Source organism: Microtus oregoni, unplaced genomic scaffold (genome assembly GCF_018167655.1).
Source record: "Microtus oregoni isolate MIOR12 unplaced genomic scaffold, Mior012 000029F_ref0000214, whole genome shotgun sequence".
Lineage (NCBI taxonomy): Eukaryota > Metazoa > Chordata > Mammalia > Rodentia > Cricetidae > Microtus > Microtus oregoni.
Window position 1 is genome coordinate 22,635,516 of NW_024543088.1, and position 26,735 is coordinate 22,662,250.

Consider the following 26,735-nt stretch of genomic DNA (forward strand, 5'->3'; position numbering starts at 1 on the left):
GAGGCTTCTAATGAAAGCCCGCCCACCATGATGCATTTCCTCCAGCAAGGCCACACCTCCTAAACCTCCACAGACAGCACCACCCACTGGTGACCAAGTGTGCAAATGTCTGAGCCTCTGGGGGACATTCTCATCAAACTACTGCAAGAGGCCTGGGTGGTGGTGGTGCACGCCTTTAATCCCAGCACTTAGGAGGCAGGCAGATGGCACGCGGATGGATCTCTGTAAGTTCGAGGCCAGCCTGGTCTAGAGAGCTAGTTCCGGGACAGGCTCCAAAGCTACAGAGAAACCCTGTCTCAAAAAACAAACAAAAAAGACTACTGCAAGAGGCATGACCCAAGTGGTATGGCCTTGTGGAAGGAAGTGAGGTCTTCTCCATCTCTTATACACACACGGCAGGGGGTGGGGGTAGAGTGTGTTGAATTAGTTGTTGAATAGACATTAACTCTGTAAGGTTCAATAAAACAGAACAAATAGAAATAAATTATTTGATAAGCTTAGAGATTCTATATAAAAATAAATATAAGCCATATGGTGGCGCATGCCTTTAATCCCAGCACTTGGGAGGCAAAGGCAGGCAGATCTCTCAGAGTTCGAGGCCAGCCTGGTCTACAAGAGCTAGTTCCAGGACAGCTAGGGCTGTTAACACAGAGAAACCCTATCTCAAAAAACCAATGTATGTGTGTGTGTATAAAGCAATAGTTTAAAAGTGGGTGGGTTTTCTTTTTCTTTGATAAGCTCTTGAGATTTTTCTCAAATTGATTCCATAGTTCTATGTAGTACATAGTGAAGAAACTCTACTTTGATCAAGTTGATACTTCAACTCTCAGAGTAACTTGATTCTATCAAATTTGAGTGAAATGTAAGGTTTTCTCAGCCTTCTTCAAATATTCAAAGTGAAATTATCATGGTATATACACTTCTTCATCTCACTGTCAAATTTAGCTTACTGTTACAAAGAATAGTAAAATTTGAATATTATTGGATGTAAAGTTATTAATTTGCTTTAAAGTTACTACTAGTGATCTGTATGAAAATGAACTTCCAGTTAGGAACTGCAGCTTACCAGGAACTATTTTCAGCATATTACTAATGTACTTGAACTGATAGTATCTGATTGACATGTCACTTTTCTCTATTTTAGGTGTGGAAATTTAAACAACACAAGTATTTTGCCTGGAGCTTTGGTCAAACAAATGCTAAGAAGGTATATTTATGTTTATTAGCTATTTACTATTCATTGTTAAATGAATAGTTTAAACCATTTCACTTCTTTAACCTGGAATCATTCGGTGCCAATCAGCCTAATAGTGAATAACAATGACAAGTTTTTTAATGGGCAGGTGATTTGGTTTTTTTTCTTTTTTTCTCTGAGACAGGGTTTCTCTTTCTGTCCCTTGCTGTCCTGGAATTTACTTTGTAGACCAGACTGGCCTAAAAATCACAGAGAACTCACAGCAGTCCGCCTGCCTCTGCCCTGAGTGCTGGATTAAAGGTGTGTGCCACCACTACCAGGCCAGACCAGTTCTATCTTAAGACAAAATTGGGCTGAGTGTAGTGAGGCACACTTGTAATCTTAACACTCAGGAACTGCTGCTACGTTTTTAACTATTGCTGATTTCTTTGTAAAAAAACAAATTAGTAAACCAGTGGTGGTGGCACACTGCTTTAATCCCAGCACTCAGAAGGCAAAGGTAGGCCTCGTCCTCAGAGCAAGTTCCAGGACAGCTAGGGCTGTGCACAGAGAAACCCTATCTTGGAAAACAAGCAATAAGTAAGTAAATACTTTATTTGTAGTAATTGAGAAAGCATAAGGCTGATTAATTATATATGGAAGACCCAAAGTTAAACCTTGAAAGCATATCAGTTTTAAGATGACTATGCAAATCACTTACCCTGTGATAACTAGTAAAAGTTTGTATTTGGTTCTGTTGTTGAAGGGTGGTTAATGACAGTTTTCTTAAAAGATCCAGAGAGAGCAAGTTTTAATCAACCTCTGTGCCCCCGATTTTACCTAATATTTGATACTTGCACTAGCTACCGAAAGCTGTTCGCTGTTTTCCTATAGGTACCAGGGAAATGAAAATGTGTGTGGAGCCAGCGGGCTCAGGTAGATGAGGGGTTGTTTTTATTTAGAGCAGTGGCTCTCAACCTTCCCAGTGCTGCGACCCTTTAATACCAGTCTTCATGTTGTGGTGATGCAACCATAAAATTATTTCATTGCTACTTCATAACTGTAATTTTATACCTGTTATGAATCTTAATGTAAATATTTGATAGGAGTCTCAACCCACGGGTTGAAAACTGCTGGCTTTTAAGAAAGAGGACAGTTTTGTTCTGTGGCTTAGAGAGCAGGTAATTTTGTTCCTGTTGGCTGGCTGGTTGGTTTGGTTGATGCATTTTGAGTTTTTAGACAATATATCTTTGTGTAAGTCAGGCTGACCTCAGACCTGCAGCCATCTTCCTACCTCTGCCTCATGAGTGCTGAGATTGTAGGCATACATTACCATGCCCGGCTTAAAAGGGTTTTTATTGTCAGCAGCACTAGTAATTATATTTCTGATCAAAGTACCAGTGGTTTATGTGAATTTTTTTGAGCCTAAAATACAGTAGTGATGATGATGATGATGATAATGATGATGATGAACTGGGTGAGCTGTTACAAAGAATAAGTTCTTGATTGGAGAAATTGGCTTTTAGTACTTCGATCTTTTGAATCCAGAATAGTAACGATTCAAATATGAATTCTTTTCCATATCATAACTATTTCTGTCTTTGTGTGCTGGTTTTGAGACAGGGTCTCGTGTTTCCCAGGCTGGCCTAGAGTGCTGTTTAGCTGAGGATGACTTTGAACTTGTGATCTTTCTGCCTCTACCATACAAGTGCTGTTCACAGGCATACACCGTCATGCTTGGCTATTTCTGATCCCTCCCCACCCTCTGCATTCTTAGAGGAAATCAAAGAATATTATATTCTTTTATTATTTTGCAATCTTAAGTGCTAAAAATTTAACATAAATTAGAGGAGAACTATAATTTGACATCTTGTCTATGCTGCCATATATTGTCATGCATCAACATTGTGCTTTAAAGACTGGATGTATTAACAGGTAGTCTGTAAAAGAGACAGATTACATTATAAGTGCGCCTAAGGTTAGAAAATAGGAGGTGTTTGTTGATTGCTTCTGTTTTTGTGCCACTTAGTTTGATTTTTTTTTTTCTTTGTCAGCTTGACATAGCTGGAATTATTTGGGAAGAGGAACCTCTTGAGAAAATGCTTCCATAGGATTGCTTGTAGGCAAGTCTATAGGACAATTTTTTCTGTAGGATAATTTTTGATGGTTGATATGGGTGGGCCCAGGCCATATGGTGGCATAGCACCTCTGGACAGGTGGTCCTGAGTAGTGTAAGAGAGCAGCTTAGCAAGACATAGGACACAGTTCAGTAAGCAGCACTCTGTGTCCTCTGCTTCAGTTCCTGCCTCAAGATGAAATGAACCCTTTCCTCCTCAGTTTGCTGTTGGTTGTGGTGTTTGTCAGAGCAGTAGCAAACCTAACTAATACACTTGCCTCCAGATTTCCATTATTAGTAGTTAGTGCTGTTTTCAAATGTTAGATGTGCCGGTTACTTAGTACTGCTCTTTATTTTTTAGGCTGGAGGGCACACTTGTGCCACAGAATCCATAGAGATGTCAGAAAATGACTTGTGCCTCCTGAGTGCTGGGGTTAAAGGCATGTGCCACCACCACTGAGCTATACAATTTATATATTTTTAAAGGAGATAAGTATTAGCACTGCTATATTAAGATAATAACTGTCCAAACAAAAAAGATAATAACTTTATATTAGGGTTCTGGCTGTAAGCCATGCCTTGTGGTGTGTGCCTATAATCACAGCTTGCAGGAGGCTGAGGCAGGAGGAGTTCTAGACCATGTTAGACTACATTGGGGAGACTTTGTTTCAGAGAAACAAAATGACAGCTAAAAGATGCTTAGTCCAGTTGTGCATGCTTTCTTACCTCTGCCATGCAGGAGTCGGTGGAAACATCGCCTGGAGGATACATAGAACCCTTTGAGCTGAGGACTCTAGGATACTGCAGATAACACTCGGGTTCTAATCTTGCAAGTGCAAATTTCTTATCAGTGTTTAGTAAAATAAACTGGTATATGTTGTAGAACATATTAATCATGTGATTTTGTTATATTTACATAAAAATGAAATTGCCTATTTTTATTTTTCTTTAGCCACATAAAGAAGATCCCTAGCAGCCATTTCTCAGCCGTTATATAGTCACCTGATGTAACAATGGTACTAATATTGGGACGCAGACTAAACAGAGAGGATCTTGGGGTGCGTGATTCCCCAGCAACTAAGCGTAAAGTTTTTGAAATGGACCCCAAATCTCTGACAGGTCACGAGTATTTTGACTTCTCCTCAGGATCATCCCACGCTGAGAACATACTCCAGATATTTAATGAGTTCCGAGACAGCCGCTTGTTCACAGATGTTATCATCTGTGTGGAAGGAAAGGAGTTTCCTTGCCATCGAGCTGTCCTCTCAGCCTGTAGCAGCTACTTTAGAGCCATGTTCTGTAACGACCACAGGGAGAGCCGAGAAATGCTGGTGGAGATCAACGGCATTTTAGCTGAAGCTATGGAATGTTTTTTGCAGTATGTGTATACTGGAAAGGTGAAGATCACAACGGAGAATGTTCAGTACCTCTTCGAGACCTCCAGCCTCTTTCAGATTAGTGTTCTCCGTGATGCGTGTGCTAAGTTCTTAGAGGAACAGCTTGATCCTTGCAATTGCCTAGGAATCCAGCGCTTCGCCGACACCCACTCGCTCAAAACACTCTTCACAAAATGCAAGACCTTTGCGTTACAGACTTTTGAGGATGTGTCCCAGCATGAAGAATTTCTTGAGCTTGATAAAGATGAACTTATTGATTATATTTGTAGCGATGAACTTGTTATTGGGAAAGAGGAGATGGTTTTTGAGGCCGTCATGCGCTGGGTCTACCGAGCTGTTGATCTGCGAAGGCCGCTATTGCATGAGCTCCTGACGCACGTCAGACTCCCTCTCTTGCATCCCAACTACTTTGTTCAGACAGTTGAGGTGGACCAGTTGATCCAGAATTCCCCTGAGTGTTACCAGTTGCTGCATGAAGCAAGACGGTACCACATACTTGGCAATGAAATGATGTCCCCGAGGACTAGGCCACGCAGGTGAGGAGATACACCACAGATAAGAGCTAACAGAAGTTTTGGTCTTAAATAATCTGTTTTAAACTCCTGAACTCAATCTCAGTGTACTCATGTAAAAGTATAATTTATGTGGATCCTAGCAGTTGAAGGTCTGTTTGGATTCTTGAAGATGCAGCTTAGTTTGTAGGGTACTTACCTACATAAACTGGGTGTGGTAGCACCTACCTCTCTAATCAACGCACAGAGACAGGTGGATCAAGAGTTAGGGTCATCTTCAAATATGTGCATAAAACCTATGTTTCAGATCTGTATTTAATGTCAGTCTCAATTTTCAATGATTTTTTTTCTGGTGTTTTTGAGAGCATACCTTATGGACCCCAGGCTGGACTTAAACTCTATGTAGGCTGACATGGAACTCCTGATCCTCCTGCTTCTGCCTCCAAGTGCTAGGATTACTGGCATATACCCCATATGCTATGTCTAAATTTGAAAATTACTTCCACATTAAAAAATATTTAGTAAGCTTATGTTTGCAGTGAAACATGACTATTAGTATTATATATGTTATTCTTATAGATACCTATAGACTTCTAAGTCCTCCTGCCCTCAGAACAAGTGCTCTTATCCGCCGAGCCATCTCCCTGACCCTGTTTTCCGTCTGACTTTTAAGGGAATGGGCCCATTTCTTACAGTGAAAAGCGTGTGTCAGGTTGCAGCATCAACCCATTTGAAAACCAGTGTGTAGAGCTAAAGTAGAATTCTGTTATATTTGAGGCTGTTTTGATGCAGTAACAGGTGCTTTTCTTGCATAAGCATTCCCTGAAATTAAAGATGACCCCTTGTTTACCAGTCTGCTGCCAACCCCTGGTCCTTCCAGCCTGTTGTGCCTGTTCTGTATTGTTTCATTAGTTACTAGGAACTGTCTGAACATTCCATATTCTTCTGTATGGATTTTGATCTCTCTGGGGAACTCCAGACTTCTCCATTCTTCACTGCTTAACTCCAGTCCCCTCCTCCGACCTCAGCTTCTGTCTTCAGTCACGACCTAAACTCCTCTGATGAAGTCAGCGGTGACTTTGTTTTGTTTGTTAGTGTCCTTTCAGTCTGGAGCCAGCTTGGCGTCTCTTTAGAATGTCGTGCTGATTCTGGTGCTAGGGACAGAGTTCATGGCCTTGTAGTATGCCAGGTGAGTGCTCCCCGACTGAGCCACACCCTCAGACCTAAGATCTGATATTAACTGCCATATCTACCTCGAAACTCCATTGGCTTCTGGGATATCGTTGACCTCCTGAGCTTCCTATTTGGCATGTTCTTTTCCAGGGTTGACAGTGTCTGATTCCTGTGTCTGATCTGTAGTGTTACCTGTTTAGTGTGCATTGTTGTGTCTGCCGCACATGATTTCCTGGGTGACTTGATCTAATCCAGGCCATGATTTTCATTACCCTGAACTGCCTACTGTCAGCTCTAACCCTGAATCTTTAGCCTGTATTTTCTAACTTGTTCATTCATACTTCTTTTAAATTGTTGAATAATTATCACCCTATTCCTTTGTGTCTGACATAATTTATATAGTTAATTTATATACACATTTATTACTTGATTTTTTAAAAATATTTATTTATTATATATACAATATTCTGTCTGTGTGTATGCCTGCAGGCCAGAAGAAGGCACCAGACCCCATTATAGATGGTTGTGAGCCACCATGTGGTTGCTGGGAATTGAACTCAGGACCTTTGGAAGAGCAGACAATGCTCTTAACCTCTGAACCATCTCTCCAGCCCCCTTATTACTTGATTTGTGTGTCTTTTAGTTTCCTTTCTTTCCTAAGTAGTCAATGCAAATGCAAAACTTGTTTCCAAGGTAAAAGGTTTTTTGCTTTTTTTTTTTTTTGCATTGCTGCATTATGGGGGTTGAACCCAGGCCTGTGACTGCTAGGCAAGTATTCTATCTCTGAGCCACTTCTCTAGCCCCTCCAGGAGGCAAATTTAATATTAGTATGGAAAACATATTAACACCTACATAAGGATGCAGATGTGTAATCCTGTTCTCAGGTGGTTGAGGCAGGAGGAGTGTTATGAGTTTGAGACTAGCCTGAGCTATATAAATGAGTACCAGGCCAGCTAGGCAGGCATACATAGCAAAAAAGACCTGTGTGAGACAAAAAGGGAAAACGGGGAGGGGGGATTACACAAGTTTGGGCTTAAAATTTTTCTTTGCTGCTGAATTTTTTTTTATGTACATATGCCATGCAAGCCATGGCATGTGTGGAGGTCAGAAAATAACCTATGGAGTAACTTCTTTCCTTCTGCCATGCAGGTCCCAGGGGTCAAACTCGGGTCATCAAGCTCTGTGGCAGGCACCCTTACTCTCTGAGCCTTGTTGACAGCCTTGAAATACTTTTTTTTCTTGTTTTTGTTTCCTGAGACATAGTCTCATGTAGCCTCTATGGCTTTGAACTTGCTATAAAGGCAGATCTGGCCTTGAACTCCTGCTTCTCCAGTTTCTGCTGTCCTGCACCAGGATTGTGGTGTGCATGGGGAAACCCTTGGAACTCTATGAAGAATCATCTAGCCATCACCTTGAACAATCCAGGCTTCATCTAGTAAACATGTGCCATCCTTGTATGCTAAGTGCTGCTTCAAAGCTTTCACCCGGACTGTGGCGGCCTCTGCCACACCTTTGTCTCCGTCTGTAAATCTGGTTGGTGGTCTTGGAGAAAAGTGACTTCTCTGGTGGTCCTGGCATATCATATACTTGGCCTCCTTTTTTTCTTTTTTTGCAGGCTAATTGAGACCTCCATTGCACTTAATTTTGACTTCTTTTTAAAGTGTGTGTGTGTGTGTGTGTGTGTGTGTATTCTATGGGGGAACATTGGAACACTAGTGGAGATCAGAGAAGAGTTGCATGAGTTAATTCTTTCTCTCCACATTTATGGGAGTTCCAAGGTCTGTATATGGCAAGTGCTTCACCCACTGACCCATCTCACCAGCCTCCTAGACCAATTCCTGATTTCTGTATTTTTCTTTGTTTTTTTTCTTTTCTTCTCTTTTTTTGTGGGTTTTTTTTGTTGTTGTTGTTGTTGTTGTTTTAGATTGTTGTCCTAGAACTCACTCTGTAGACCAAGGTAGCCTTGAACTCACAGGGATCTGCCTTTGTCTCCTGAGTGCCAGGACTAAAGGGGTGCACCTTCACACCCAGCCCTGTGAATACCAGACTTTTAAACTACTAACTGTTTGAGAGTTTGGGTCTGAGGTTTGCATAGACCTCCCATTCAGATTGTCCCTATTACAGTGATTACCTGGAATTTCCTCTGGCAGATGCCGATTCTTTGGTTTGGTAGTTCTAGGCTGCTACAAAATGAGGTTCCCAAGTAGCAGCACGGATAACAGTGAACTGGACAAGTGTTTACTGATGTGGTGGCCATATGTGACAGATTGCTTACATTGGGGGGCAGGGTGAGCAATAGGCATAGAATTTGCAAGTTCATTATTTTGAAGTTAGGCTCAGGAGTTAACTATATTCTTGAATCCTGACTCTGATATTTGTATGTGTTCATTTTTGTGAAAGTAAGTACAGGTATGGGTCATGAAACTAAAGAGGGAACTGTGGGAGGAGAACAGGAGGTTTTAAGTAAGGGGGTTGGGAAGAGCAGTAGAGGACGTGACAGTGAAGGGGATGCTGGGGGAGGAGAGGTGGGAGGACCAACTAAAACAAACCGGCTACTTTGTGTGCTGATTTATTTTTAGTTTTTGCACATGGGTGGTTTGCCTGCATGTGTGTCTGGATACAGTGCCCTCAGAGGACAAATGAAGGCATCAGAACCCCCTGGGACTGGAGCGAGCTCCATGTGGATACTGGGAATCGAACCCAGGTCATCTCAACAAGTAGCTAGTGCTCTTAGCTGCTGAGTCAGCCTTCTTTCTAGCTCCTAATTTTTAATTATTTTTATAATGTATATAAATGTTTTGCCTGCATGCATGTAAGTGCACACGTGTATGCCTGGTGCCTGCAGAGATCAGAAGAGAGCATTGGATCCCCTAGAACTAGAGTCACAGATGGTTGGTTGTGAGCTGACATATGGGTGCTGGAACCAAACTCAGATCCCCTGGAAGAACAACCAGTGATCTTAAGATTGAGACCTCTCTCCATCTCGTGTATTTTTGTGGAGAAAAATCACATTTCTCCTAATATTCTCTACCCCCCCACACACACACACACCTTTGTTAATGAGACAAGGTCTCATTATGTAGCACAGATTATTCTTGAACTCTCAAAGATCCACCCACCTCTGCCTCGGTTCATAATTACTGGGATTAAAGATGTGTGCCACCATACCCAACCTCTGATCCCTCTTACCTGATAATTAGTATGGGAACATAATTATTATAATGAGGACAAAGCTTAAGTTCCCAAGAACAAGGAAGTCGTGAATATATTTTTTTCTTAAGAAATAGGATTTTATTGCTGGGCAGTCTATGGTCTCTTCTTCATGCCTGCTCTTTCCTCTTTGTGCGTGTGTGTGTGTGTGTGTGTGTGTGTGTGTGTGTGTGTGTTGGGGGGGCATTTATTTGCTGGAGCTGGGGCAGCTTAACAGTGCACACCTGTTTTCTCAGTACTTGAGAAGTGGAGGCAGGAAGATGAAGAGTTCAATGTTGTCTTCAGCTACATAGCAAGTACAAGGCTAAACTGGGATATATGAGACCCTACCAAAAAAGTGTGTGTGTGAGGGGGGGGGAGAGTTAATGATTATTTAATAAGTCTGTTGATTTTAGAGGCAGTACAGCTGTGGCACCAGCTTGCCGTGACCACGGAAGTAGGCAGCAAAACCACCTCTTGACCTCGGTGCTCTGCGTGCCTGTTCCAATGCATCTTATTCTCCCTGTGGCTGGACACGTGGTTCACCATTATGACATGTTTAGCTCCTTTGAAACTAGGCTCTACATAAAATACTCATGTGAGCTTCTGTCTACCTGACCTTCATCCCACTGTGAACCCTGAGATTTCATTGTTTACTGGAGGAACCTGCTTCTAGCTGTAGTGTGGCTCAGCCCTAGCACTCACTTTTAATCCAAGAAGTTTTTGCTTGAATATTGTAAACAGGATTAAGTAAATCATCGATTGGTAAAGAGGCGGAGCAAGCAGCCGGTTGACAGGAAAATAAATGACAGAGAGTGGGAAGTCAGGATAATGGAGAGAGGGACGCACAGGAAGGAGAAGGGAAGGACGTGGTTGGAGGAGGTTTTGTTTGAGGTGGCATAGGAAAAAGCTCTTTCTGAGCTGGTGAAGGAGGAAGCAGCTGGGTTCTTTCTCTGCCTCTCTGAGCTAGCAGGTTTTCACCTCAGCATCCGGCTCCCCAGTCTTTATTGATAAAATAGAACAATAGAGACTTAGATTAAAAACAATTCAAGGATTTGCATTTATATATCATTGGCCCAGTCACTCAGAATAAACCTGTACTTCAGCCAGACAACTCTAGGACATGGGTCAACATTACAGTGCCACATGGGAGTAGAATCTCCAAGCAGAAAGGTGTTAACTGAAAACCTCACCCCATGTTAGGCTGATCACACAAGTAGTGGTGGCTATTAATAGCAAGATACTGTGTGGGTCCCTTCGAGCTCTGCTGCCAGCAGAGAAACAAGTGGAGGAGACTTCTTAAGAAGGGCTTAGTTAGCCAAGGAGTTCTGACCCTAAGCAGTTTACTTTTTTTTTTTTTTTTTTTTTGGTTTTTCGAGACAGGGTTTCTCTGTGGCTTTGGAGCCTGTCCTGGAACTAGCTCCGTAGACCAGGCTGGTCTCGAACTCACAGAGATCCGCCTGCCTCTGCCTCCCGAGTGCTGGGTTTAAAGGCGTGCGCCACCACCGCCCGGCTAGCAGTTTACTTTTGACAGTGCAACTTTGGGGAAAAAAGTTAACCATGTGAGTTATCACAACAAAGCTTAAGGCATGACTACATCACTCCTTTGGACAGTACTTGTGAACACTTTCCAAGAATGGGTTCTGGTGACTCACAGTGCTCAGGATAAGGGTCTAGGGAGGAAGGGTTTGTAATAAGCATAATAGTAAACTCTTTTGCAAAATACATGGAATCTCTTTTATAAGAATGGGTTATATTAGCCCAGTGGTGGTGATGCACGCCTTTAATCTCAGCACTCGAGAGGCAGAGGCAGGTAGACCTCTGTGAGTCTGAGGCCAGCCTGGTCTACAGAGCAAGTTCCAGGACAGCCAGGGCTACACAAGAAATCCTGTCTTGAACACCAACACCACCCATCACCCCCAAAGAACAATGTGTTCTATTGACAGAGAAACCATGCTAAGGAGTCTAGAAGATTCTGATGAAACCTGGCTCTACAGAATAGTAAAAGACACCATGTTATAAACAACATTCACTCCAACCTTCTAGGTAGAAAACAGGCATACTTATCCCTTTGATTGAAGAGAACAGTCTGTGTCTAACAGTTCTGGTTTCTCTAATAGTTATCTGTGAGCAAATGTGCCTCCTATCAGATGTGATACTTTTCTTTTGTTTTTCTTAAGCTGGGCTACGGTAGGAAGTGGATGAAGTACTTTATACCAGTTGGAGAAAACTTAGAAAAAGAAAAAAAAATCTGGTATATTCTTATCGCCCGGGGATAATATACACTATTGAATAAAGCATTTTGCTTTCTTCTTCTTTTTTTTTTTTTAAATATTTATTTATTTATTATGTATACAATATTCTGTCTGTGTATATGCCTGCAGGCCAGAAGAGGGCACCAGACCCCTTTACAGATGGTTGTGAGCCACCATGTGGTTGCTGGGAATTGAACTCAGGACCTTTGGAAGAGCAGGCAATGCTCTTACCCTCTGAGCCATCTCTCCAGCCCCTCTTCTTCTTTTTTTTTTAAATTTTATCTGCCTGCCTCTGCCTCCTGAATACTGGGACTAAAGGTGTGTGCTGCCATGGTCTGCCTCAACTTTTTAACTTTTAAGTAATATGAACATCATTGTGGCTCAGTATTTAAGCATATCTACTATTAGTTCCTGATGATAAATTTTTAAATAATTGCTGCTTTTAAAAAAGTAAACATTTTGAGTCTCAGTTACTGCATCTGTTTCCTTATAAAAGCCACCTGCCTGGTCTGGTGCAGTTCCCGGCAGAAGGCCCTGGCGCAGACTCAGAACTGTGTCCTTGCCAAATTTAGAAAATAAGTAGGTCAGATTGTCTTCAGGGGCAGACCTAATGTTAGCTGTGAGAAACTTCTAGTCTGTAGCTGAGACCAGAGTCACAAACCATGGCCTCAAGGCTAGCCTAAGCAACGATAGTGAGACCCTGTGTCAAAAACACTAATAAAGGATAAGGGTGAGTGGCCAAATGCTTTTCCAGCATGCACAGGGGCCTGGGTTCAAAACCAGTACCATACAAAAAGAGAAGAGAAAGGAGAAGAACCAGCAAGCAGGTTAGTTGGGGGGGGGGAGTTGTTTGTTTTTGTTGTTGTTTTTAGGGGGGTTTTGGTTTGGGGTTTTTTTGTTGTTTTTTTTTTTTGTTGTTGTTGTTGTGTTTTTTTTTTTTTTGAGACAGGGTTTCTATGTAGCTTTGGAGCCTGACCTGGAACTAGCTCTTGTAGACCAGGCTGGCCTCGAACTCACAGAGATCTGCCTGCCTCTGCCTCCTGAGTTCTGGGATTAAAGGTGAGTGCTGGGATTAAAGGCGTGCGTCACCACCACCCAGCTACAGGTTAGTGTGTAAGGCCACCTGCTCAGTGTGTTGTTAGGTCATTACAGGAAGTTGGTAGAGCTAGTAGCTTGAGAAACTCACCCCAACATATGTTTTTGCCAAAGAACTAGCAATGTTCAAGTCATTATTGCTAAAACAATAACTTGTATGGATGCAGCAAGTATTCACTCCTGTGATTATAATTTCTTCTTTTACTCACTTCTTCCTAGCTGGATGACTTGAAGACCTTGCACATAAAATAACATATTTCTGAAGAAATGCTCTTTAGATACATACACTACAGATTTATTTTAGAATTAGCAACAATGAAAAGTGGTAGAGTTCTTGCCTTGGAATCCCAATGACCTGGTTTCAGACCCTAGTACTGTAACAAAACAAAAGGTTCAGAAGTCAAAACCCGTAACGTCAGTGTGGTGGCCCTTGCCTTCAATCTCGGCACCCAGGAAGGAGCAACTGGCAGATCTGTTCCAGGCCAGCCTGGCCTACATAGTAAGTTCCCACCCAGCCAACCAGAGCTATATAGTGAGAATCTGTCTCCAAAGCGACAAAGCAAACCAGGCTTGTTGTTAGGTTTGGTGACTATAATCACTTACATTACTCACTTGTACTGTCAGGAGCTGATACAGGAGGATTGTGTCCTTTAAGCTAGCCTGGGCAATATATTGAGACTGTTTTTTAAAAAATAAAAAGTTTAATGGCAGAGAGGCTGGAGAGATGGCTCATTGGCTGAGAGCACACAATGTTCTCCCAAAGGACCCGGGTTTGGTTCCTGCACCCACATGGTAGTTCACAGCCATCCCTAACTCTAGTTTCAGGGTATCCAATATCAGCGCGGTCTTCTGACCTCCATATATACCACATATGCACACACACATGCAGGAAAACATTCTAACCAAAAAAAATGTTTTTTGAAAAAATTCCTTGTAGGTACTTTCTGTGCAGTAATAATGTCACTAACAAATGTTCTCAAAGTAAATAATTGCCAGCCTGTACTGTTTGGCACATCTGTAAGAATAAACTTAGCTGCCTGTCATGGTGTTTTGTTTGTTGTTAGGTCTTTGAACTATCTTGAATATATTTTAATGTATTACAATTATTTTTGTATTCTTAACAATAATTATTTTAGGTCTACTGGCTATTCAGAGGTGATAGTTGTGGTCGGAGGCTGTGAACGAGTTGGAGGATTTAATCTTCCGTACACTGAGTGCTATGATCCAGTAACAGGAGAATGGAAATCCTTGGCCAAGCTTCCAGAATTTACCAAATCAGAGTATGCCGTCTGTGCACTAAGGAATGATATTCTTGTTTCAGGTAAATAAATAATTACTGCAGTAGCTGTGTTTGATTTGGATATGGGTTGGCTGGTTCTTTTTAATCAAATTATGTTTGAGTGCGCCATCTGCATGTATGCTTTTATGCCAGAAGAGAGCGCCAGATCTTATTATAGATGGTTTGAGCCACCATGTGATTGCTGAGAATTGAACTCAGGACCTGTGAAAGAGCAGCCAGTGTTCTTAACCAGTGAGCCATCTCTCCAGCCCCCAGACTGACTGTTTTTAAAAAATAATAATACCTTTTTGAGTGTGAAATGGATGTTTCAGGCAAATTAGTTTATACAAAACTGAAAAGACCTTTTATAAAACTAGAATGATTTACAAAAGATCTACCAGAAAATGCTTTTGGTCATGATATTTTAATGCTTTTACATACGCTTAGAGTATATGTGTTTTAACAGTGTGTGTGTACATAAGTGAATGTGTGTGCACGTGCATGTGTGTGGGAGAGCATAGAAGTGCCTGCAGAGGCCAAAAGAGGTCATCGGGTCTGGAGCTGAAGTTACAGGCAGTTGTAAGCTCCATGGGGTGCTGGGAACACTCGAGTCCTCTGGAAGAATGGCAGCTGCTCTGACCATGGAGCCACCTCTCCAGCCTTGTTATGGTTTAACTTTACCTCTTTGTGGTGTTTTTTTAAAATCATTATAAACTATAAAGTCAAAAGTATTTATACAATTAAGCATGTTTAATTTGCCTATTTTCTGAAATTCTTCCCCTAAGTTTTATTAATTGGAATTTTTCTGTAAAATTCTTAAGTTGAACATATTTACTATACATGATGTAGTCCTAAAAGTCAGACAAAAATGATAGATTTTCAAAACATATATCTAGTGTCTATCTATTCTTTGAAGTCTGTTGATTGACAAATAACTTAATTAGCCTTGCAGATTATTTTACTACCTAATGTATGACACTCCAGCATTCACCTGATTTTTTTGTATGGTTTTTGAAAAGTCTTTAAAATAATCCTCCTATTTGTAATTATCTGACCTCTGATTTGTAAAACTCACCATCTGTATTTTATTCTTGTGGAGCTTATGGTCCTTGTTTCTCATGAAAACAGCTGGTGGAGTTTAAACTCTTTCCTCCTTTATTTGTTGAGCTAGTTCTGAACTTCTCAGATTGAATGAGGAAGTTCTGTTTTGTTTACCTATGTGCTAGTGACAGATCTCTTGGTCATATCGAGTGACGTTGCCGAATGTGCACTGTTTTGTATTTGAAGGTGGAAGAATCAACAGCCGTGATGTCTGGATTTATAACTCACAGCTAAATATCTGGATCAGAGTTGCTTCTCTAAATAAAGGCAGATGGCGCCACAAAATGGCTGTCCTTCTTGGTAAAGTAAGAGAAACGGCTTTTTAATACTACTGTTGGTATATGTCCAAAAGAAATGCCACAGCTGTATCTTGCATTTCCCTCTGGGTATTTTGGCTTCAAACGGTATTTCCTTCCATTCCTAACCAAGATAAACTAAAGACATAAACAATATGACACTATGCTTTTTGAATAGATATTTTGTTCCTCCAATTTGAAATTTGTCGCAGTACAGCACATTTCTCACGCATTGGAATCCAAGTGCTTAAGAAGAACTAGAAAGGCATTATATCAGATACAGAACCAGACAGTGTCTAGTCCACACAGCTTTTCCCCTTTTACTGACTTTGGCAACCAAGCAGAAAAATGTTTATCTTAAGTGGTATTATTTAGCCTTCTTTGTTTGTGCAAGAGGGGATAAAACTAAGATAAACTCTCCAACGTGTGTGTGCGCGCGCGCGTGTGTGTGTGTGTTATGTATGCTTTAATTTTCAGTTGGACACATATGTGACACATGAAGGCCAGGGGAGGATGTCAGATGTCTTGTTCTATAACTTTACCTTATTCCTTTGAGGCAGGGTACTAGCCAGCAAGCCTTATCCCCACAGCACTGCAATTATAGGACATTGCTTTGTTTTTTATGTGGGTATTGGGGATTTGAACTCAGATCCTTATGCTTACACAGCAAGCCCTCTGACTTGCTGAGCCATTTCCTCAGTCCCCTCACCATGTTTTATAGGAAATCTTTTATAGACGACAGCTAACAAATGTATTAAAATAGATTCAACTGAATGCCAAGCAAGATGCTCCACCTGTGATCCTGGCCTTGGGGGCCAAGGCAGGAATGTCACAAGTGCAAGGCCACCCTGGGCTACACAGTAACACTGTGTCAAAAGAAATTATCAACTACCATTATTTAATCTGATCTGTGAAATAGTAGTTTGGGACTTTTTTTGTTTGTTTTTTCAAGACAGAGTCTCATTGTGTAGCCCTGGCAGTCCTGGAACTCACAGAAATTCACCTGCCTCTGCCCACTGAATGCTAGGATTAAAGGAAGAGCAGTCATTAGAGATTCTTTGAAAGACTCAGTTGAACTTCACAATTAATTAGAAATGGCCTAAAGAGTTGATAATTATCTATTAAAAGAGATGTCTATTAAAAGGAATGCTTGATTAAAAGTTTCTAATATAACCCATGATGCACAAAGGGATTCTTTGCTGGTAAGCTGTTCACTAGACGTCTTGTTTATGGCTTCAGCTGTCATGGAAAGGTATTGACCCACCACTGTTCATGAAAAATGTTGAGAGCTTTGAGCTCACTGTGTCTTGGGTGTTTTTCTAGCTGCTATAGCTGCTAAAAGATAGGCCTTGCCTTCAGAGAGCTCACACTAATGACTCTTTTTTTTTTTTTTACCACGTGGTACACTTTTTAATGGGAGGGGAAAACACACTAGGAAAAGTAAAAGGAAGGGACAAAGGGACTCTTAACTGGTGTTAGAGTTGCATAGCTTTATTACTTTATATTCAAATATCTCATTGTTGAGTGAAGAGAACTTGAGAAACCTTATTCCTTCGGCATGGTAACGATTTGTTCTTCAAAGGGGATAAAACAAAACAAACACGAACATTTATAGGCAAAGCACAGGTATACAGTAAGGTAAACAAATACTCAGTATGCCTGTATGATTAAAATGTCGCCAAAGGGAACGTGCCAGAAAAGGCTCTGTAATGGTGGGGGAGTCAGTCGGGATTGCTAAGAAATGACAAAGTCTCAGAAAACTGAGCTAATACACTGTAGTTACAGCTGTCAAGGCCTTGAATGAGAGGGATCCTCTAATTTTAACTGAGCAGATAAACAGTTTAGACTTGCTAGTAAGATTGTTTTTCCTGCATTTTACATACAGGTGTATGTTGTCGGAGGCTATGATGGGCAAAACAGACTTAGCAGTGTAGAGTGTTATGATTCCTTTTCAAATCGTTGGACAGAAGTTGCGCCACTTAAAGAAGCAGTGAGCTCTCCAGCAGTGACAAGCTGTATAGGAAAATTGTTTGTGATTGGTGGAGGACCTGATGATAATACTTGTTCTGATAAGGTAAGCTGTGTGCTTAGAAAACTCCCCATACTGTATATAAAAGGAGACAGATGGCCTGTTGAGGAGACAGATGGCTAGGTAGCAAAGTGTGAGGGGTCTTTGAAAAAGAGGGAAAAGCCCTGGATTTCAAGTTGCCTCAGTGACACCATCATATAGCCAGAATTTGTTATGTGTAACAAATGTGATTAAACCTTTGTGAAATGAGGCCCATCTCAGAGTGAAAAACCTCTCTATCATCTACAGGATTTAAAACTTACATACAACACAGAAAATGAAGAGCAAAGGTCAAGGCACTAACGGTGCTGCTTCCCAGCTAGGTCGTGTCTTTAGACCTTTGGAGAGTATATTTGGTTTGGTTTTTAGAATAAAGGAAGAGGAAAGATTGCCTCTATAGTGTAAGTAGGGGATGGTCCAAAGTAGCTGCAGTTCATCTGACTCTGACAGAAGAACACATGCCATCCTGGCGTTTCAGGAAATGCCGTGTCTATTCTGAGGAAGGGTACCCAATGGCTAGTTGGTTTAGTGGTGATAATGAAATTTCATCAATTAATTTATTTATTTTCTTACTTTAGTGTTAATATATCATCAGGTGGTAAAGATGTTAACCACCAAACCTGCTGATCTGATTTTGATCCCCAGATCCTACAGCTGAACGAGAGCACCTGCTCTGCGGGTTGTCCTCTGACCTCCACCTGGGCACTGTGGCAATAATAGATAAAGTTACCTATTTAAAGTTTATTGAGAATTTATGCTAACTAAAAATACAATAAACTGGCTGAGCAGTGGTGGCGCATGCCTTTAATCCCAGCACTTAGGAGGCAGAGGCAGGTGGATTTTTGTGAGTTTGAGGTCAGCCTGGTCTACACAGTGAGTTCAAGGACAGCCAGAATTGTTTCACAGGGAAACCTTGTCTCAAAAAACCAAACAAAACAAAACAAAAATAAAAACTAATTAAATTGATGTTCTTTTGAAGTAAAGTTTCCCTAAAAGCATAACGAAATTCTATTCAGATTGAAACATGATGCATAAAGCAATTTCAGAAAAACTTAAGACTTACTTTTAGTATACATTAGTAAACCTGGAGGCCATTCTTCTTGGAAATAATCTGTGTGTATTTTGTTACTGTCTTTTTCTTGATAGTAATAATTTAGGCTTTTTTGGTCATTTGTTTGTTTGTTTTTGTTTTTAAACAAAGGAGTTTTATCTTTCACCAATAAGCAAGAATTTCCCTAATTTAGTTTTTTTTTTTTTTATTTTCAAGACAGGGTTTACTAATAGCTATGGGTCCAGTTCTGAAACTCACTCTGTAGACCAGGCTGGCCTCGAACTCACAGAGATCTGCCTGTGTCTGCCTCCCGAGTGCTGGGATTAAAGGCGTGCGCCACCACTGCCTGGTAATTCATAAATTTTATAAATAAGACTAACTTCATTTAATTCTTTGAATTAATGTCATTTGATTTTTAACCATGTTAATATATTAACATTTTTAAAGCAAATTTACATATTTGTTTAGATATCTTACTTTATATTTTTCTGTATTATTAGGTTCAGTCTTATGACCCAGAAACCAATTCTTGGCTACTTCGTGCAGCTATCCCAATTGCTAAGAGGTGCATAACAGCTGTCTCTCTGAACAACCTGATCTATGTTGCTGGTGGACTGACCAAGGCGGTGTATTGTTACGACCCAGTTGAAGACTACTGGATGCATGTACAAAACACATTCAGTCGACAGGTAATAGCACAAAGTCCAAACAGAAATGAAGAAGAAATAAGTGACATGATTATTTACTTGAATGTCACTTTTCAAATATTTCATAATTTTTTTTTGTTTTTTTTGTTTTTTTGTTTTTTTTTTTCGAGACAGGGTTTCTCTGTGGTTTTGGAGCCTGTCCTGGAACTAGCTCTTGTTTTTAAACTCCCTCCTAAGGAATTGTTTTTTAATTTTTTTAATGTTTTGTTTGTTTGTTTTTTGTGGTGCTGAGGATTTGGGTCCCAGGCCTCATGAGCCCTAGGTAAACACTACACTGAACTGCATGTTCTGCCCCAAGGGTTAACTTCAGCAGGTTAACTTCTTTTTATCAACCCAACATGAAGTACCTTTTTTTTTTTTGACAGAAAAACCCTCAGCCTTCATTTTTCATAATCTTGTCCCATTCTTCTGCCATTTCTCTTCTGTGTTTCAGAAGAGGAGAGGAAGACTCAGGGCCCTTTGTTTAGAGGCTTATAGTTTTGTTGTAAAGGAAATAAATGATAGTGCTCAGGCCTCATTCATCCGCATGTTCATTCCATCTGAGGCTACAGCTCCCTTTATCTTTGTGTTCCCAGAAAGGCTCCCAGCTTCCGGGTTCTTGGCTCTGCTCACTTTCCTTTTACTACCAAAATGCTGCTTCTGTCTCTCCTCACATGTTAGTGTGTGCATAGGGATGTGGGTGACCAGAGAGACCAGAGCGGGGAGCACTCCTGTAGTTTCAATTACAGGTGATAGTGAGCCCCCTGATGTGTGGGTGCTGGGAACCAAACTCCAGCCTTTTGCAAATGACGCCAGTGCTCTTAACCCCTGAACCAGTCTGCTCTCCCAAAATGTATTCTTTGTTTCTTTCCATCTATCTTTCTTCTTCCTTTCTTTCTTTGATTAGTTGGCAGGATTTTGTCTATTTTTCTTTCTTCCTTTTTTTGAGAAAGGATCTCACTATGTAGTCCTTGCTGGCTTGAAACTCACAGATCTGCTTTCTTTTCCCTCCTGAATGCTGAGATTAAAGGTGTGCCCCATACACATTTTTTTTTTTTGGTTTTTCAAGACAGGATTTCCTCTTCGTAGCTTTGGAGCCTATCCTGGGACTTGCTCTGTAGGCCAGGCTGGCTTCGAACTCATAGGGATCCACCTGCCTCTGTCTCCTGAGTGTTGCGATTAAAAGGCGTGCATGTGCCACCACCACCCAGCCAAAGACACATTTCTTAAAGTCACCAACCAGTCACATCTCCTGTTTTCAGTCTCTTTTTTTCCACTCCATCTTTAAGTATTAATGTTGCATAGCCTCTTTCCCCTGATTTTAACTCTAGTTTACTCCTGAATTACTTCATTTGCTGCTCAGGACTCACCTTGTTCCAGCTCCTGTTCCCAACAGCTGTGTGGCATTGTACAATAGAATCTGCTATTCTGCTGCTGTCTCTGTGTCCAGACATTTCAGGTTTTTTCCCTGTCTCTAAAAGTGAAGCTCACACACTGGAGCTGTCCTCAGAGTCCTGTCCTGTCTAGTAGCTTCTCTAAACCTGTTTTTTGTTTTAATTTTCTGTAACTTTATTCCAATTGCATTGTTATTTTTATTTTCAGTACAAATCACAATATTTTATTGGCTTGTGTTGATCCCTCAGCCTATGATGCTTTGTTTACCTTCTGTACTTGTAATTCCACTCATCTTTCAACAACAAACGCAGGTTACCTTGGTCAGAACTGACCTTTCCCCACTCCTTTTGTAGTATTCACACTGAGTACAGCAGTTGCACACGCCTAAAGTCCTTGCTTTATTTTATTTTGTTGCCTGGTCGGTTTTGGTTTTTTTGACTGGTTCTCAAGCTGTCGGAACTAGCCTTGAACTTAGCTTGATCTGCCTTCCCCTCCAAAAAGCTGGGATTCCAGATGTGTACGACAGTGCCAGAATCCCTTGTGAATTTAGGTTTTGAAGGGTTTTTTAAACATTTATTTGTTTGTTTGGGTGTTTGTATGTGTGTCACAGCACATGTAAAGGTCAGAAGGCAACATGTAGCATCCCACTATGTGTATACTGGAATGGAACACAAGTTGCTGGGATTGGCAGGAAACACCTTTAACTAGCGAGCCATCTACCAAATCCTTGTTATAATTTGGTATGAGAGTGTACGAGCGTGCGTGCGTGTGTGTGTGTGTGTGCGTGCATATTATGTGTGCATGCCACGTGTATGAGTGTTCCCAGATAAGAGAAAAGAATGTTGTGTCCCCTGGAATGACTGTTGGGAACTGAACTTGGTCCTCTAGAACAGCAGCAAGTACTCTTAACCACTAAGCCATCTCTTTATACTTCCCTGGATTAGTTTTTATATGTTTCTTTTTAGATTTTTTTTTTATTTATGGGTCTGTGTGAATGTATGCTATATGTATGCAGGTTCCCTTAGCAACCAGAGAAGGTTATCAGATCTCCTGGAACCAGACTTAGGAACAGGCAGTTGACCTGCCCAGTGTGAGTGCTGAGACCTGAATGTGGGTCCTAGAAGAACAGCGAGTACCCTTTAAGCCCTGAGCCATCTTTAGCCCGTGCCCTGGTTTTTTAAATGTTTATTTCTCTTTTGGTTTTTTGAGACGGTTTCTCTGTGTAACAGCCCTGGCTGTTCTGAAACTCCTTTCACAGACCAGACTAACCTCAAACTCACAGAGATCCTCCTGCCTCTGCCCCTTGGAATTCAGCCTTCTTTAGGATACTATTGAATTAGAAGTTCATTTCCTGTATATCTTGCATATGTTTATGTTGATAATATATTTGCTGAATTAGTGAACAGATGAAGTAAATGGCCTGACCAATAGACCCCCGCATGATAGGAGATAAGAGCACCCTTGGGTCTCCTCCAGCATCTCACATGTGCTCATACACTGCTGCACACAAAATGTAATTTTTTTTTAAGTAAGGGAGGAACATTTTAAGTCAGTGATGAATATTTCTTTTCCTTCTTCAGTATATCAAATATTTAAAATGTTAGTAAAGTTTAGAATTGTTATATAAGGGAAAATCTGAAAGCAGGTTCGTAATCTCAGAACTCATTGCGGGTACTGAGACAGGAGAATTGTTATCAATTCAAGGTCAGCCTGGGCTACAGACTAGTAAGATTCTTTATTTTTGTTTTTTTTAAAGACTCACCTTTGTAAGAATAGCTCTTTGCCTAGTAATTATTTACACACAAATACAATTTGGCCAAGGATCTCTTTATGTAGAAAAAACTATTGGTGGCATTTGTGTCCCCACTAAGACCTCTGATAACAGGGTTTTCTTCTTGTTGTTGTTTTGTTTTGTTTTACTTTGATTAAAACTTTTTTTTCTCTTGGTGGTGGTGGTGCATGCCTTTAGTCCCAGCACTTAGGAGGCAGAGACAGGTGGATTTCTAAGAGTTTGAGGACATCCTGGTCTACAGAATGAGTTCCAGGACAGCCAGGACTACACAGAGAAACCCTGTCTCAAAAAAACAACCAAAGAAACACACAAACTGGTTTTCATTTTTTTCAACTTAAGGCCCTCTCAAGGGACTTAGTGTCCCTGTTCATTGATCATGTGATAATTACAATAGCTGCCCTTCACTGCAGTGAGCTAGTCAAAGCCTTTTTAGTCTTCTTGTCTTGGCCTTTGTTACTCACTTCATGCAAATACTCATGAATAACAGGCGTTGGGCCAAAGGTAGATGAGATGATATTATATCTTATTTTTTTGTACTGTGTTAAAACATATTGTTGTTTTTCTGTTTATTGTCAAATCCATTATCTCCAGTAGTTAATTGGTTTTTTGTTTTGTTTTGTGTATTTGGTTAAACAGGAAAACTGTGGTATGTCTGTGTGCAATGGTAAGATCTATATCCTGGGTGGAAGACGGGAAAACGGAGAAGCCACTGACACTATTCTCTGTTACGATCCTGCAACAAGTATCATCACAGGGGTTGCTGCAATGCCCAGACCAGTGTCCTACCATGGCTGTGTGACTATTCATAGATACAATGAGAAATGCTTTAAGCTCTAAACCTGGGGTACCTCACACAAGAAGCCACGCAGTCCAAGAGGGAACTTTTAAAGTAAGAACACATCTCCTTTGTGCTGTATGGAAAAAGAAATAAAGAAATAGCCCTGATGCCATTTTCCAAAAATAACAATATTTCAAGCTGTAATAAGTTCTTTCCTGTAACCGGGGGAGAGAGCTGTTAAGATGATGGCAGTTAAAGCCAGGCATAGTAGTGCACACCTTTAATTCCAGTACCCAGAAGGCAAAGGCAGGTGGATTTCTTCGAGTTTGAGCCCAGCCTGATCTACATAACAAGTTCTAGGTCACCAGGGGCTACACAATAAGGCCTGTCTTCAAAAAAAAAGAAGTCATAATGATAATTTGGCCTATGAATATATTTTTGCATCTGTGAGAAACTGAGTGGGGTAGGGAATGACATCCAGCTGCAAACTTCTTAGGGATTTGTGAACCATCTTTTAGAAATGTTTATTTCTTTTTTGTCTGTTATGTAGAGAAAAATTGTATGACTGACGCTTCATTTAGGTTGAATTGCCTGATGTTAAGAATGTTTAGCATTCATTGTGAGGGAAGAAGCAAGTTTTAAATACATCTGTCACTGACTTATCCCTACTGGTTAATTTCACTGAAGGTGGTTTTTTTTTTTTAAGCTGTAAAAATGTAGTGACAATTCAGCTACCATAAAACATCAAATTTAATGACTTTATGGACTATTCTCTGTTACTAAATACTTTTTTGAGCTTATGTAGGAGATATAAAAGGAGATTTAAACTATACCTTAGTCCCTAAGGAAAAAATTAAAATAGCTATCAGAGGAAAAAAAATGTGATCCAGTTTGGTTCTCAGGGTATTTAATGAATCATCTGTGAGTTCTTCACTGAAGTCCTCCCTTAAAGCTAGCATAGAAGTTGAATTCCTTTTCCAGAGCCAGGATGTGGGCACACCTGTCTCCGGGATCTGGACTGTGCATCAAACCAAATTGGGACTGAAGAGATGGCTCAGTGTTTAAGAACATTTACTGCTCTTGCAGAGAACCCTGGTTTGGTTCCTAGTATCCACATCAGATGGTTCACAAAGACCTGTAATTCTAGTTCCAGGGAACCCAGCACCCTCGGGCCTCCCTGGGCACCTACAGGCATGTGGTGCACATAAATTCACACAGACACACGTATGTACATTAAAGAAATGAATCTTTAAAAAAGATAGGTTTGCTCCCTACGAGCCCAGCAGAGTTGACCTTCCTAGTTTGATGCTTTGTCTAGTATCTCTTCCTTGACTTCTGAGCATCTACCAGTCCTAGGAATCTCTACACCAATTCCTTAATAGCCTAGAGCAGAGGCCACTCTTCAGTGGGGCCACTTGTTTGTGAGTTAGCGCCCAGCCACACTTGTGGCCAACAGCAGTTCCGGTCTTCGGGGCGAGAGCTCTTATTTGAGAGCCATTGTATAAAATATTGATCAACGTTTTCAAATTTCTATTAAAAAGTTTTTCCTTTAGGTTTTTTACCTCCATTCTATAAAGGTTACCTGTTTTCAAAGGGAAATACAAAAGTTTTTTTCTTAAAAATGTGAGTGGGTACAACAGGAACTATCATAACTAATTAGTGTAACTTCTATGTGGACACATAACTACTTACAATGCTGTGGCTCTCATACCACAATATACTCCCTGTCAGTGACTATAATAGTGTCATTAGAGTTCTGTTAAAATTAAGGTAATCATCAAACGCCTACCATTGACAAACTTTATTCCTCATCTTAGCATAATACAAACATTTCTTAGGAGTCAGTGCTTAATTGGAATCTAAATTCTGAGAAAAATGCTAGAAAGTACACTTAGACTTTCCAAGTCATAAATATTAAATGATTTAACTGATAGCTATACAAGCGTTCTGAAAAAATTATCTGTCAGTTGAGAGACTGTTGGTGTACAATTGAGATATTTGTACTGTAATTTTATAGTAAATACCTGCATTATACTTTTGTGAGATAATAGAAACTGTTTAATTCAGAAATTCTTAACAGTAAAGTGTATGAACAAGTGTTTTGTAAATGCTTAAGATTCTACAAATGATAATTGTTATCCTCATGTATATTTGTAATATTGTGTCCATTCATAAATACACCATATAAAAAACTTTCTCAAAGTAAATTTGTATTTTATTATTTTTGTCTATTGTAAAAGTATTATCTATTTGTAATTTGTAATGTTTATCTTTCATAATCCTTGTGTTTGTTGTAGTAAATTGGAAAAAATCCTGAGAAATCAGAATTTGTTTAAACAAATGAATTTTTCTTTATGTAATTTAAAAACCATGTAAATTGAGTAGTTGCAAGTTATGTTAAAAGTCACCCAAGCCGGGCGATGGTGGCGCACGCCTTTAATCCCAGCACTCGGGAGACAGAGGCAGGCGGATTTCTGTGAGTTCGAGACCAGCCTGGTCTACAGAGCGAGTTCCAGGACAGGCTCCAAAGCCACAGAGAAACCCTGTCTCGAAAAAAAAAAAAAAGTCACCCAAAAGTACCTCGAATCCTAGAAAATTAAATTTTTAAAGCTGCCCAACTGATATTTTAACTTTTTTAATTACCTTTCTTATATTTTAATTTCCTTTAATTATCTTTCTTTACTAATTCTTGATAAAAAGTAGTAGTGGTAAGTCCTGGTTTAAGAAACATAATTTTAGGGTATAATTAGTATATTAAAAGGGACATGTCAACCATCTTGGTGACAGACTAATATTCTTTATGTCCTCCCACAACTGGCAGTTTTTCTTTTGGTAGGTGATGGTTATGTGCACCTCTAGGTTATATGTATGTGTTTATATGTAGACAGTATGGATGTGTGCATACATCACAAACACCCAATGATTTTTGAAGTTTCATTATCAGAAATTGATAATAAGATTAAAAAATTAGTTGATCATATTTTCTTCAAGTGCAGAAGACTAAATTTGAACACTTCTGGAGGACTCTGTTTTTGAGACAGGATCTCTGTTGCCTGTGCTAGCCTCAAGCTTTTGGCGGCGATTCTTTGTTTTTTGGGTGCTATAGGCACAAATGGAAGCCAGCACCTGTTTTTTAGAATAATCATTTCATCTGAAAGTCCAGATCTGGCCATGGGGATCTGTACACCTGTGTAACAGCAGGGTTACAGTCAGAAAGCAGACTTCTCAGGTCACAAGAGCCCATTGTGACCATCTCAGCTGGAGAGAACTTGAAGGTATGTTTTGTGAATCAATAGAAAATAACAGTTACTTGTTGCTTCTTTAAGACAAGGTTTCTCTGTCTAACAGTCCTGACTATCCTGGAACTCCTCTGTAAAC

The 26,735-nt window shown here is 40.4% G+C and overlaps 1 protein-coding gene across 3 annotated transcripts in view; it reads left to right on the top strand.

Moving 5' to 3' along the window:
• Klhl24 (kelch like family member 24) overlaps positions 1-25,681 on the top strand; it is a 31,000-nt gene extending 5,319 nt beyond the window's left edge. For 2 of the 3 annotated variants that reach the window (XM_041677774.1, XM_041677775.1), the window contains exons 2-8: positions 1,145-1,207; positions 4,243-5,223; positions 14,048-14,232; positions 15,478-15,596; positions 17,473-17,661; positions 19,207-19,395; positions 23,216-25,681. In XM_041677774.1, the coding sequence (XP_041533708.1) occupies positions 4,304-5,223; positions 14,048-14,232; positions 15,478-15,596; positions 17,473-17,661; positions 19,207-19,395; positions 23,216-23,416 (1,803 nt within the window). In that variant the 5' untranslated portion in view covers positions 1,145-1,207; positions 4,243-4,303 and the 3' untranslated portion in view covers positions 23,417-25,681. Of the gene's footprint in view, positions 1-1,144; positions 1,208-4,242; positions 5,224-14,047; positions 14,233-15,477; positions 15,597-17,472; positions 17,662-19,206; positions 19,396-23,215 lie in introns of those variants that run through there. The other variant, XM_041677776.1, reaches the window with a different exon arrangement.
• The last annotated feature ends 1,054 nt before the right edge of the window (positions 25,682-26,735 follow it).